The sequence below is a fragment of the Artibeus jamaicensis genome, unplaced genomic scaffold (assembly GCF_021234435.1).
Source record: "Artibeus jamaicensis isolate MK-2021 breed Jamaican fruit bat unplaced genomic scaffold, CSHL_Jam_final contig_233, whole genome shotgun sequence".
In the NCBI taxonomy this organism is placed as follows: domain Eukaryota; kingdom Metazoa; phylum Chordata; class Mammalia; order Chiroptera; family Phyllostomidae; genus Artibeus; species Artibeus jamaicensis.
In genome coordinates, this window is record NW_026521486.1 from 10248973 (window position 1) to 10262541 (window position 13569).

The 13569-nt window shown below is 47.2% G+C and overlaps 1 protein-coding gene across 6 annotated transcripts in view; it reads left to right on the plus strand.

Moving 5' to 3' along the window:
- LARGE1 (LARGE xylosyl- and glucuronyltransferase 1) overlaps nucleotides 1–13569 on the plus strand; it is a 439612-nt gene that overhangs the window by 214490 nt on the left and 211553 nt on the right. For all 6 annotated transcript variants that reach the window (XM_037160113.2, XM_053661541.1, XM_053661539.1 and 3 more), the window contains exon 5: nucleotides 8663–8786. In XM_037160113.2, coding sequence (XP_037016008.2) covers nucleotides 8663–8786 — 124 coding nt within the window. The remainder of the gene's footprint in view (nucleotides 1–8662; nucleotides 8787–13569) is intronic.

A 13569-nucleotide genomic window follows, 5' to 3' on the forward strand; every position in this document is an offset into this window, starting at 1 on the left:
AGGGCAGCCCTAGCAAGCTAAAATAAGTTGTTTATTCTTTTCTGGTAAACACCTAAAATAAGTTGTTTACTCTTTCCCCCACCTCTGGGCACTTCTGACCATGAGGAAGGTCCTCCCTTTTATTAAAGTGAAGATTGCCCACCTGTAGATGATATCCATGGCCCTTGTGGGCCCCCCTGGAACCAGTCGCACGAAGGGTAGATTTGTCTCCCTCCTGGGAATGACACTGCCTTTCTGAGTCATTGCTTGTCCCCGGTGTTTGCCTGTACTTACTCACAGGGCCTTTCTTCTGTGCCCTCACTGTTTTGGTTGATATCTCGTCCTACTTAGGGTATATCCAGAACTGAGTCTCCAGTTCCAGCCAGCATCCTTGGCTCTGGTCAAAATATCTTACCAAGATTTTGGATGAAGCTTCCCCAGAGTGGTAGCCAACCGTAAGGGGATGGCTCACATGACTGAGTCAGGTTCAGGAAGGGTCTCGGCAGTAGGAATAGTCATGAAAAGCTCCGATTGCAACCAAAAGGATCAATGGAAAGTTTTACACTCAAATTTAACTGCCTGCAGAGATAGGAGGGATGGTGGACGCCCAAGACCTGCCACCCCTGCAGGAAATGGGGCTCATCTTTGGTTCAGTCCCCCGACCAGCCTGTCCATTATCAGTGCCTCCAGGATCTTTCTTGAACACATTTTCTCCATCCCACTGTATCCTCTCCCTCCTCAGGGAGAGGAGGCACAGCTGAGTTCAGGTACAGAGTCTCTCATGGCCACTCGTCCTTCCCTTCTCCCCAGATCCATTCCCTCTAATGCCTGGCTGATGTTTCAGACAGGCCAAACTGATTTCTTAAAAGCTTTCATTGACTTCTCCTTGTCAAGGGGAGAGAACTGAATCTCTTTACCTGTCACGTAGACCATGCAGGATGGATGAAGTAACTATAAACCTGGGCCTCTGTATGTGCCTGCAGTCAGCCAGCAGGTCAGCCAAACACCAGGTTCACTGCCCCGTGGAAGGGGGTTGGGAGAAGCAAGCAACCAGTAAACAGAACACTCTTGGGGTGGGGCTCTCTCTTCCTCCTCCTTGCTCAGTAAGGAGGAGATGGGATTGGCAAGTGGGGTTCCAGCCTCTGTCTCCTGACTGCAGGGGAGGCACCCTTTCCACACGCCCATCGCTCCTGCTGCCTTCGAGACTCCCTGCGGTTCTGCAGCCTTCATCTGGCACTTGAAACCAGGCATTTTGGAGGCTAAGCATTGAATTAGATGAGTGGTTTTCAGCTTCTTACATATTCAGTTCTTGTCCCCACTAAAAAACTTGGGCCCCTCCTCAACTGAAGACAAAGCCCACTGTTCAGAGAAGCGTGTTTGCATGATTACAGGTCATCCATTATGTATTTCTCAATTATGGCCAATTATCAGGTCACAGAAACTTCTGCTCTGTGTTGGTTGTCAATATTGTTGCTGTTGCTTTTGCTGCAAGTCAAATAATTCCAACAGTTTTCGAAGTGGTAAGAATTCCATCGAATGCAAACTTCCACTCTGACACCGACAGTGCAGCACAAGGATGTTAAATTTAGAAAGAGCAGGAGTTGCATCGTCCGCGGCTGACGGCGTGCCGCACCGTTTCGTGGAGGCCTGGGGACTGGGGAAGAAAGCAGATTCTTATGACGTGCTGTGAAAATTCTGTGCCCCACGCCAGTGACATCTTGATCTTTTGAACCAAATAACCTCTTCTCTCCCTCCCCTCCATGAAATTCTACAAACGAAAATCATTCTATAAATTGATATGCTAGTGCCAGTGAGCTGAGCTATCAAGACAATAGGACTTTGGAAAGATTTTCAGCCCAGAAAGCCCAGCTATAAATAGCTTCATTGCTTCCAATGCTCATGATGGGGATTAGCAAACACACGATGATAAAATACTTTGACAAACGCAGTACCTTTCTAATGTTAAAAATAATAGAATAATAGTGGGCCAGGATGCCTCTTTTGGCTTTCGCTCCGAATTAGTGTAATTAGATTTAGTTTCCAGACAAGATGTTCAGCACTTGCTTTATTGAAGGCTTGCTTTGTTAGATGGAATCAATTTTACTTCTGCAGTTCGCTGAGCGACAGCAGGCGAGCTGTGTTTTGAAAGGTAGCAAAAGAGTGATCTGAGCACTCGTATACCCGGTGCCCACACTGAAAACTGCTCTGATAATTTTGGGGGGAAAGAAATGTCAGAGTATTATGTCCAACATCATGACTACATTACTATATGACTACATTACAGGCTCTCTCTGAAAAGGACAATCCTGCCTACAAAAAGGCTTTTATGAAATGCTACTTATAGTTATAAAAATTAGAACAACACTTAGAAACAGTAAGATTAAATAGTTGGAACATCCTCTTAGAGTAAACCATGCTCTTGGTTTCAAAAGTATGTCATAACGTAAAAACATTTTATGATACAAAGGAAGTGACAGCATAATTCAAAAACATGTATAATATCATTCCACTCTATGAACATGTGTGTTGCGTGTATCCATACACACACACACACACACACACGGTGGAAATACGGGGGGAAGGGCAGTGAAAGACTAGCAGAAAATCAATAAAAAATGGAATTTTTGCATGTTGTGGTTGGTGGCAATCTTTTGTTGTCGCTTCACATTTATTTTTGGGCATCTCATTTTGCAGCCTCTATGGTGACGGAAAAATGGATGAGAAAAAAATACGAATATAAAATATATGTGAGCAAAAGTTTATTGAATAGAAAATAGCACAATATATGTTTTCGTCACCTGGGTGGAAAGGCGTTTAAAGGAGAATTTGGGGGGATGCCTGTAACCCCAATCCCAGCTGCAGCTAAACTGGGAACTATAGCTGCTCTTCCAGGAAACTGAGCTTTTAGTGAGCAGAGAAAGGAGATATTTATTTAGTAACATAAGTGTTTACCTCCTGGTCAGGAAGGTTGGCCAGCTTGTAAAAATGTAATATTTGCTTGCTAGGCTGATCTAGTCGCTCTCACACTCGACAGTCCTGCTGTCTGGGAGAGGCTGGGCGCATCCCTCACTCCACAGATCACGCAGCTGCTTTGTTTTTTCAGTTTGTTTTAACTGCGCTTACTCCCCTGAAGATCACGGAGGATGAAACAGCCTATTTGTGACCAGTATTGGCCTCTGATCATCTTATTGCTTATTCAGGCTTAAACTTATTGTAGAAGCAGTTTTCAGATTGTGAAGGGAGGAATCTAGGATTTGAACAAAACGGAGAAACAGAGCTAGATTGTGTTTTGGTCTGGCTGTCACTGAGCCAGGGGGCCCTAGGCGAGTCACTGTATTTCTTGCAGCTTTGGCTTGTTCCCCAAGCCATCAAAGAGCCTGTTTTGAATATCAAACGAGATGATCTATGTAAAAAAATCTCTGCGTTTTATTTATGTAACACATACAAATGTATCAGGCACTGTTCCTACTGCTTTTCAGGTATTAATGCATTGTATACTCATATGCCTCTTTAAGGTGAATATAGTTACTGTCCTCATTCCACCAGGGATAAAACTGAGGATCAAGATGTTAAGTCAAGCCCTGACAGGTGTGGTTCAGTGGGCGGAGTGTCATCCCTCAAACTGAAACATCACAGGTTCGATTCCCAGGCAGGGCATATACCCGGGTTATGGGCCATGCCCCAGGTTAGGGGCATGCTAGAAGCAACCAATTGATGTTTCTCTCACACATCAGTATTTCTCTTCTGCTCTTTTTCTCCCTCCCCTTGTCCCTCCATACCCTCTCTCTAAAAAGAAATAAGTCTTTTAAAAAAAAAAATGTTAAGGATGAAGGTCATGCAGAGGGGATGGGCAGGGCAGGTTTTGAACCCAGTCGACCTAGCTTCAAAGTCTAAGCTCACAATCAGAAAAAAAAAGTGTTACCCTTTTGAGTATCTTTTTTAAAAATTATTATTTGGAGGGAAAGATTGCTATCGTTATTTGTCTCTAAAATCATCTTCATCCTCCCAGGAATGTATTTTTGGGGTACTGAGTATAAACTAAATGAAGGCTTCAAAATGTTCTAGTAAGACTTAAGAAAATAGCATGAAATAAAAAAGAAAGTGGTAACTACAGGAGAGGATGAACATGCTAATTAGATTGATTATGGTGATTAGTTCATAATGTATACATATAAAAACATCACCTTAAATGTTTATGATATTTAATGTTCACCTTGAAGTATATACCATCTTTATTTGTCAGTTGCATCTCAAGGAAGTAAAAAATAAAAGAGAGAATAGCCCTGGCCAGGTGGCTCGGTTGATCAGTACTGGTCTATAACCAAAGGATTGAGGGTTTGATTCCCAGTCAGGGCACATGCTTAGGTTGTGGGATTGATCCCCGGCCTGCATGTGGGTATATGTGACCCCGGTACCCTGTGCCTGTGGTCCAGGCCCTGATCTGTGGTCCAGGCATGTGTGGGAGGCAACCAGTCAGTGTTTCTCTCTCTCCCTTCCTCTCTCTCTAAAATCAATGAGGAAAAAAATCCTCAAGTGAGGATAAAAAGAGAGAAAATATGGACAGGTAATATCTTTAAGTATCTCTCACCTGTCCATATTTTAATATTTTTAGAATATGGACAGGTGAGAGAGCTGTGCTCTCTGGTCATGCATGTGTTTATAGGAAGCTGAGGAGAACTCATTTGTGTAGGTCAGATGCTAAGCATCACGTATTCGTACTTGACCATTGTATTTGCCTTTCATCCTGACCTGGTCAATAGATGCCATTATTCCCACAAATAGATGAGGAAACTGAGGCTTGTAGAGGTTAAATAGCTTGTTCAAGGTCCCTGGTGAGTAAGTGATGCTCCCAGGATTCCAACCTCAGCTCCGCAAACGCTAGAATCCATGCCGATTTTACACCAGGAGGTCATTTTCCTAGAAAGTTCCGCTGTTCTTCTCCCGTGAAGAGCTGTTCTGACATGATACTGTCTTGTCCTTGAATCACCCCACATTGTCAAGGCCACTTGTCCTCCCTCAAACCAAGAACTCACACTGAAAACCCCTCATCCTGGCTGCTGTGTTTTTCTGCAGTGAGTTTCCTTGCAAAAACGATTGTAACAGATTCCCTGGGCATTCAAATCCCTGTCACAGGCTCTCTCTTTTCTCAAATTGCAATGTCATTCTAAACTTAATATTCAAGGATTATTTTAGCTCAGATTCCTCTGTATTTTTTAATAAAAACAGACCCTGGATGGCCCAGGAGGGGCTGTGGCACACTCCTGACAAAGTAAGACAGGCGAAGCGAGGAGCAAGCCGAGATGTTACCATCTCTGCCTCTTAGCGTTACCATATTTATTGCATCCCAACCTGGAACAGGGGAGCAGTTAAGGCAACCAGAGGCAGGGAAGCCTTGCTCGTTACAAGCCAAGTCTGCAGGCTCTGCTGAGGATGGGGCATGCACTTGCTGCTGTCTTGGTTGCAAAAGCATGACCTTGTCACGTGTCCACGATGATGTCTGTGTGTTTGAACCCAGGCAAGCTCTGTGGGACCCAAACTGGCCTGCATGGGCAGAAAAGCCTTTTCTTCTGGTCCTAAAGCTGGTGCTCCCAAAATGCATATATAACCGGTGACCAGTATAAAAAAGTCTTTTAGAGGTTGTACAGATATAAAGTTAGGTAACGCTAAATCATAAATTGAGAAAATAAAATTTCTTTCTGGTTCTTGTGAATGATATCTTATTCTCATTAGTAGATGAAACTCATTTCGGTGCAAATATGTCCTTAATGTCTATCAAACTCTTGCTCATGTCCCTCTGAACAAAAGAACAGGATGGAGTCATGGTCCCTGTGGCTTGCTGTGGAATTTACAGGGCCCTGTCATTAAAACTAGCTCTTGCGTTTTTGAATTAGAAACCAAATGTGTGGTAAGACTCCAGAGTCACATGTGGAGAGGGACCCCTCACCGCTGTTGCTGTTAGTCCTGAAATCTAGGGTGTTCTTTCAAGTGTGGCCATGATCGGGCTCTCTTTTTGTCCCTGTGAACTGGGTTTACCTGCCAGCTGGACAGTTACAGGCCTTTCTCACTGGGGCAAACCACCTGTTGCACAACAACACAGCTCCCAGAGGAAGGGCCCCAGAAACAGCCGGGCGGACCAGGCCCAATTCCCTCTCCCACTGAACTCCCAGGTCAGACGCTCCCTCCCCCTCACAGGCAGCTGAGTGTTGGGATGTAACTCACATACCGTGAAGCGCACTGGGTAGGAGTGTGCAGCTGGTTGTCTTCAGCGTGTTCACAGTTGTGCAGCCGTCACTGCTCTCCAGCATCAGACCATTTTCTCATAAAGAAACCCCACCCATGGGCAGTCAACCCCCGTTACTCCCGCCTGTATCCCCTGATACCACTAATCTGCTTTGTCCTTGGATCTGTTTACTGCGGACATTTCATAGGCGTGGGATCATGTAACATGTAGCCTTTTGTGTCTGGCTTTTTTTCACTTAGCATAGTATTTTCAGGGTTTGTCCATGTTGTCCTGTCTATCAGTCCTTTCCTTGCTCAGTAATGTCTCATTGTATGGTTATACCACATTTTGTGTAACCATTCGCCTATTGGTAGCCATTTGGGTTGTCTCCACTTCTTTTTTTATCCTCACCTGGATATGTTTACTGGTTTTAGAGAGAGAGGAAGGAGGGAGGAGAGAGAGAGGGAAACATCAATTGGTTGCCTCCCATACACGCTCCTACCAGGGATCAAATCTACAACCTTTTGATGTACTGGATGGTGCTCCAACCAACTGAGCCACCTGGCCAGGGCATTTCTACTTCTTGACTCCTGCATAATGCTACCGTGAAGATCCGTATACAAGCTTTTGACATATGTTTTCATATTTTCTTTTTATACAACTAGGAGTAGAATTGCTAAGTAACTCAAACAGTAGTAATTCTGTGCTTGTGTAAGGGGACAGGAGAGGACAAAATGAGCCCTACTTAATGTGCTGGACATTTTCCTGGGGGCTAGGATACACCACTGAAGGACAGACCCAAGTCTCTGTCCCCCTGGAGCTTAGATTCTTGAGGAGAGACCTGTACTGAACAAGCACTCCACATACAGTGGTCTGGCATGTTAGGAGGGTTATAATTGGGGTTGTCTTAGTTCTGAGGGGTCTGTGGGATATGAAGGTGGGGCCACTGGTTGGCAGCGGATTAACAAGTTAAAGCTCAGGGGAAGCATTCAGGTTTCCATGGAGACTCCTAGAGAAGTGGTCTGGGCAGTGTTTTTAGGTGCTTTCTGCAAGGCCACTGAGAGGTGCAGTGGATGGGACCCACATTCTCATGATGGTACCGATGGTGCAGCATTGGCAGAGCCTCTCCCAGCACCCCACCTCCCGAGAAAGAGGCCTGAGCCCCTGCTGCTCAGCCTGCGCTTGGTCACTGAGTCAGTGTCCACATCCTGCCAGGGCCTCGCTGGTCACCTGGCCTGGGAGCCCCCGCGTGTCCCCTAATTAAGTATCTGCATAGTCTTCTAATGGGGGAAGCTCATGAGGCACCAGACCCTCTGACAATGCAAACATCTAGTGTTGCCCTAAAGATGGGTTAAGTGTCTTTGCTGATTTACTCGCCCTCCTGGGAAGATGCTTTAAGTGGACCACAGGAAGGTCATGGGAGGGGTGGCCTCTTTAAAAGCCTGTTTCTCTTATCCCACACTGGTGCATCTTCTTTGTGAGCAGGTTAACCTCCCAAATTACAACTGTGATGGGCTGCCAGTTCAGTCCCCCCACAGCTGTCTGGCTCTCTTTCTCTTAGAGAATGCAAGTCACGGTTTTCAGGAGATCACACACTCTGTCCCAGATTGCCGGTAGGTCTGTCTTTCTCTTTATCCTGCCTATTCCTGGCATGTAGTAGGTGCCCATTAAATGTCATTGTATGAGCCTCCCAAATAAGATTATCTTTCTTGCACAGACAAGCCGTGAACTTTCCTACCTCTGATCCTTTCCTTATTCTGTATACGTCCTGCAGAATGCCTTCCTCCATCTCTTCCCATGCAAAGGTCCTGGTTAACTGCCATGGTCTGTGGAAACTTCCTATGGTCTCTACCAGGGAGAAGGGGTTTCTTGCATCCTCATGGCCCTGTCGCTTCTGCACTCCCCTTGCAGACCATCCCGTACGTTTGTGCAGGTCATTCACCATCCAGCTCAAGGGGTGTCCTTCACTTACCATCTATGTCAGTCTGTCCACATGGCCCCGTGGGATGTGTGCCACTTGTTGCATGTGGCAGCCCAGCATCAGGCCACCTGCGTGTCCTAAGGTTGATGCAGTTCCTTGTGTTCTCTCTTCCTGCGTCTCTGCCAGATGGATTGTTGCCTGAGGGCCCCAGGCACGCTCATCTGTCACACTGCATATGTGTTTGCTGCCTGATAGCTCTTTGTTGGATGTTTAATCATTCCACTCATTTTTTTTTTGTCTATGGATGGAGGAACTAATTGAAATGCTTTACTTGAAAAATGATGCCAAAGCATAGAGAAAAATAACAGTTTCATAAGTTAATGTTGGTGGTAGTTGTTGTAGACCGTTGGGGCAGCTGTAACAAAATACCACAGACTGAGTGGCTTATAAACAACGGAACCTAATTTCTCTCCAGTCTGGAGCCTGGGAAGCCCAAGGCCGTTGCACGCCCTCCTGACCCAGCTTCCTCTCCCTTCCCACAGGCGGAACCCTCTGCACTTCCACCTCATCGCTGACTCCATCGCCGAGCAGATCCTGGCGACGCTATTCCAGACGTGGATGGTGCCCGCTGTGCGCGTGGACTTCTACAATGCAGATGAGCTCAAGGTACGGGCAGGAGGGGGCGGCGCCTCCTTGGTCTCTGCCAGCTGGAGGCTTCTCTTGATTATGGTTTTAGTGGACCTCAGCAAGGGCGAAAATCTCAGCTCCCAGCTGGAAATGTCCAGGGTACCATTGAGGCTGTTTGCCACCGGAACCTGATTTTATTCTCCAAAGCCTTAAAGCAACCACTTCTTTGACACAGAGGGTACATTGGTCTGTGTAATTCTAGCTGCCAAGGCTCTCAGTAGAGTCTGCAGGCACTGGCCTGATATGTACCTGAAAGAGGCCGACAATATTATCCGGAGAATTCTGTTACCCCGCCAGGTCAGTGCTGAACTCAGAGTCCAGTGGACCTGGGCTTGAATTCGTGGATTGTCATTTATTGACCGTAAGACACCAAGTCAAAAACCTGTGCCTCGGCCAGGTGTGTTATCTGACTAGTACAAAGGTGATACAACACCAACCTCAGCCGGTCACAAGAGGCTTCAGTGAGAGGGTGTATGTGAAAATGTGTTTTAAAAGACTGCTGAGTACATTATTAAGGATTGTGTTGAGCTGCAGGGTTTCAACCGATGAGACCCATTTGGTCATGTGACGCCCTTGCAACAAGTCCTTCTGTTATGCCCCTCTGCTTGCCCCAAGATCGAGAGTCACAGTCCGGTGCAGAAGTCCCGCATATCTGGCTCTGGATCGTGCCATTCTTGCAAATTCCCTCTGTTACTCAGCTCTGAGGAACCACGTCTGCCTCCCTGCCCTCCCTCCTGTGTTAGAGCGTCTGCTCATGCCGTCCCTTCCACCTGACATGCCCCTCCACATGTCTCGTCGCAACCCCTGCTCACCCCGCAGAACTCGGGTGCACTGCCCCCGGGTCTGAGAGCCTTTCCCGATTTCTCCAGGAAAGAGGGACACATTTTCTATTCACTTGTCTGTCTACTGCTCTAGCTTCTAACCTTCGTAATGGGAAAAGGGACTGGGGCATATCTTATCCTTTCCCGCAGTTCTGGTGCACAGCCGGGACCCTGTAATGCTTGTGGATTTAACAAATTGCTGTTATTAGAGGAACCTATAACTTTGCAGAAATACGCGATGCTCTGTCTCCAATCACCTGGGGAAGGACCAACACCTGGGCATGAGGCTGATGCTAGCAAATTGCTTGTTCCAAACCTCATAAAGCCATTATCTTTTCATCTCAGAGCCATAACATTTTAAATAGATCACAGAGATGCCGGCCAGAGTTTCTGATTTTCCCATATTTCAGGCTCTGAGGTTGATGGAGACGTTCAGAATTTAGCATTTGGGGATTGTCGTGGTAATTTCTGTGCCATTCCGATCTATTCTGAGCTAAAATTGATTAACACTCTCAAAAAGGGAAAAACAAAATTTAGCAAATTGCTGAGCTAATTAAGGTGAAAGCAAGCCGCTCTGTCTCCCCGGGTCTGAGTGCCAACACCGTGGGGAGAAGCAACCGGAGGGGAGGAGCGGCGTTTGGCACAGAAGGAAGCTTCTGCCTCCTCCTCCCTCGTTTTCCTTTCTTTTGGCAACCCTGGGCCTTTATGAGCCTGTACTCTCTACTTTTTAAAGAAAACACAAAGTGGCAGGGTGGGGGCAGATGGGGGGAGCAGAAAGCCCAAGTTCATATCCTGGCTTGTCACAGAAGAAATCTGATTTGGGTCCTGTGCCCTGGCTGCATCAGCTGTTGAATGGGTTGGACAGTCCAGCTGTCAAGGAAGGGACCAAATAAGATGACTCACGTGAAGGCCCAGCAGCGCCCAGACTGCAGCAGGTGCTGAAAAGAGGCCCACTCTCCTTTATGGCCATGGCAACATAGGATTACAGTGATCCTGACTGTAGAGCCTGTTGTGAAATCCTTGGAGAGTTTGGAGGCCGAAGGAGTAGGGTGCCAAGGGCTGTAATCTACCTGCTCTTGGGGGCCCCAGAACTTCTAGGAGGTGTTGGCGGAAAGGGGAGTGGAAGGGGAGGAGACAGGGGTTCTGACTCTCTCCTGCCCCCTTTAATGAAGGTAGACCTGTTCATTATTTTACATACTCACATTGAAGGCTCTACGGCTATTAAAAAAAAAAGAATTAAAAAATACAATCTGGATGAGTTCTAAAGGATGCCATTGCCAGTGTCCTGTCCTGGAGCCTGACTTCTGCTATTGCTTTTGCCGTGCAAGATTCCCAGGACCTGTGTTTTATTTTCCTACCAATTATATGCCCACCTGCCACAGTCCTATATCCCACGAGATCAGAATCAGGTAAGAATCCAAGAAAGACAATGAGCAGGAAGGCATTTTGTAAAACAGATTTTCCATAATTGATAATAGTAGCAATAATATACACGTAGTGGCTGTTCAGCAAACTCAAAACCATGACCTGCCCACTCTCCCCAACCTGAGCCTCTCCTGGCTCCTAGCATGGCCATCTATTATTAGTTGCTAATCCAGAACGTAAATGGTTGGTCTTTGCTAGGACCCTTTTCCTCACCCTGCATCTAACCATCCCACAGCCTCGCTTGTCTCCATCTGCCCTGCCAACATCCTGGTCTCAACGTTCATGATCTTCCCTCGGCACAACAGCAGGTTTTTTCCCAGATGAGTCTCTTCCATTCTGCTCTGCTCACTTCTCCTCCCCAAAACCTAGTCTCTGTCCGTAGCACGAGTCCACTTTCCCAGAAGCAAGCCCGAACAATGCCAACATCTTTCCTCTGCATAAAACCTTCCATGGTCCTTGAGCAGCATTTTGCCGCATAGCCAGGCTCCTACCTCCTTCCAGCTTCCTCTTGCACCACTGGCATCCCGGCTCACTCACTAGGTCTTCAGATTTGCTCTGCTCCTTCCCTCCTACCCGGCGCCTTTGCGCACGTTGTTCTATCCGTTAACCTCTGCCCCCAAGCCTGCCTGCTCTCCCCCAGAGCTAATAAATTCCCAGTTCTTTTGTGTAAGCTGCCACGTACAGCGCACCTCGTTTTATTGCACTTCACAGGTGTTACGTGTTTCGCAAATTGAAGGCAAGACCTTCCATCAGCACCATGATTACAGCTGACCTTACGTCCATGCCCGCTTTGTTGTGGTTGTCTGGAACATAACCTGCCATTCTTTCTGAGGTCTGCCTGCTGGAGCTGGGGGAAACCTTCCCTGCTTTTATCTTCTCATGGGGGTTCCACTGTCCTATGTTGTTACAGGATCACAGACGTTTCTAAGGTATTCTCGGAGCAGACTGTACTCTTTCACGCCTTTGTGCGGTCAGCTGGTCCATGTCTGTGTCTCCCCTAGATGGAAAACCTCAAAAGGGCCATAGCCTGTCTGCTCATTGTCCTGCATCCTCATGCCTGGTGCAGCACCTGGCTCATGAACATGTTTGCTAAGTGAATGGTGTGCAGTCAACTTGAGCTGAGTCTCTGAGAGTATCAAACTCACTGGGAAGGGGTTTCTTTATCACCATCTGGGCTCACCACATTCCCGAGGCCACTTGTGCCCGTGACCCTGCAGTGGCATAAATAAGGCAGGTCCATCAGCACCACCCCGGGAAAAGCCCCCAGAGCAGCCCTGGCACAGGTCAGTGTCTTTCTGTGACACGTACACCAGGAAGGGGACACGATAAAACCCCTCCCGTTCGCTGATGTTGGAGGAGGAGGAGGAGGTAGAGGAGGAGAGGAAGGGACCGGTGCTGTGATCTTTGCCTGCGGTCCGGAAGTGTGTCAGCCGGCAGCCTCTGCCGAGACACACAGCCACTTCCCCCGATATAGCCGATTCCTCCTGTGGGCCCCTCCTTCTATCTGTGCTGGATAATGGACATTTATGAAGGACCAGTGTGTGATTAAAGATGAACCATGGGAAATTCATGGGGGAATGGTACGCGTCCCTCCATAATGGCCAATTAGTGTAGATTTGCAAATAGTGATCTCTCAGCCCTGTGAATAGTGATCGTCTCTGTGGCCTGTGAAATGCTCACTGGTCTTCTTCGTGTTCATTCCCAGCTTCTAGTCCTCGTATCAGTAGGACCGAGAGCATCCTTGGGCCGTGAACTCCGCTCCAGGCACGTAGCCCTTGTCAGCAGAGGAGGAGGAGGACCAGGATGAGAACGGGGCCTATTTTTGTGTCGAGCTTTGTAGATGGCGGCACGCTGTCACTCATGTCTTGAGACAACCCTGTGAGGTGCAGAGAGAGGTTTTATTACCTCCATCTCGCAGAGGATTTATAGATTGAAGCACAAAGCTGAAGAGTATTTGCCTAAGATCAGGCAGCTAATAAATGCCAGGGCTGATATTTGACTTTTCCCTTTCCAAGAGAAAAGATATGAGCTATGGGATCATATAATTCAGGGGACACAGGTATGGGAAGGAGGGAGACACGGGCTGCAGCACAGGGTGAGAGCTGTCTCTGTGGAGTGGCACTTGAACTCAAAATTTCCTTTTTCAGTGACTTTGGAGCCCACAGACTGTGGTGTGACAGCCCTTATTTATGGAAGATTTGCTGTGTTTTATGGGGTTCTCCCAAGGAAGGCTCACAACCAAGAGCTGCTGTTGGAGCAGTTTCTGTTGTTATCCTGTTAAACAGATAAGGAAACCAGGGATGAAGCAGGTTAAAGATCCCAAAACCCACGTGCCTAGAGATTCCATGGCAGAAGCAGCATTAGCGCCCAGAAATACCACACTCTACAATCCATGCTCTTTCTCCTATGTCATAATTCTCTCTCGGCCTGTTTTTCAACTAAGACACAGTAATTGTGTCTAGACAAAGGTTCTCTAAGCTCTCGGGGGTGTTCTTTTTCTGGTTGTTTCTGAAGAA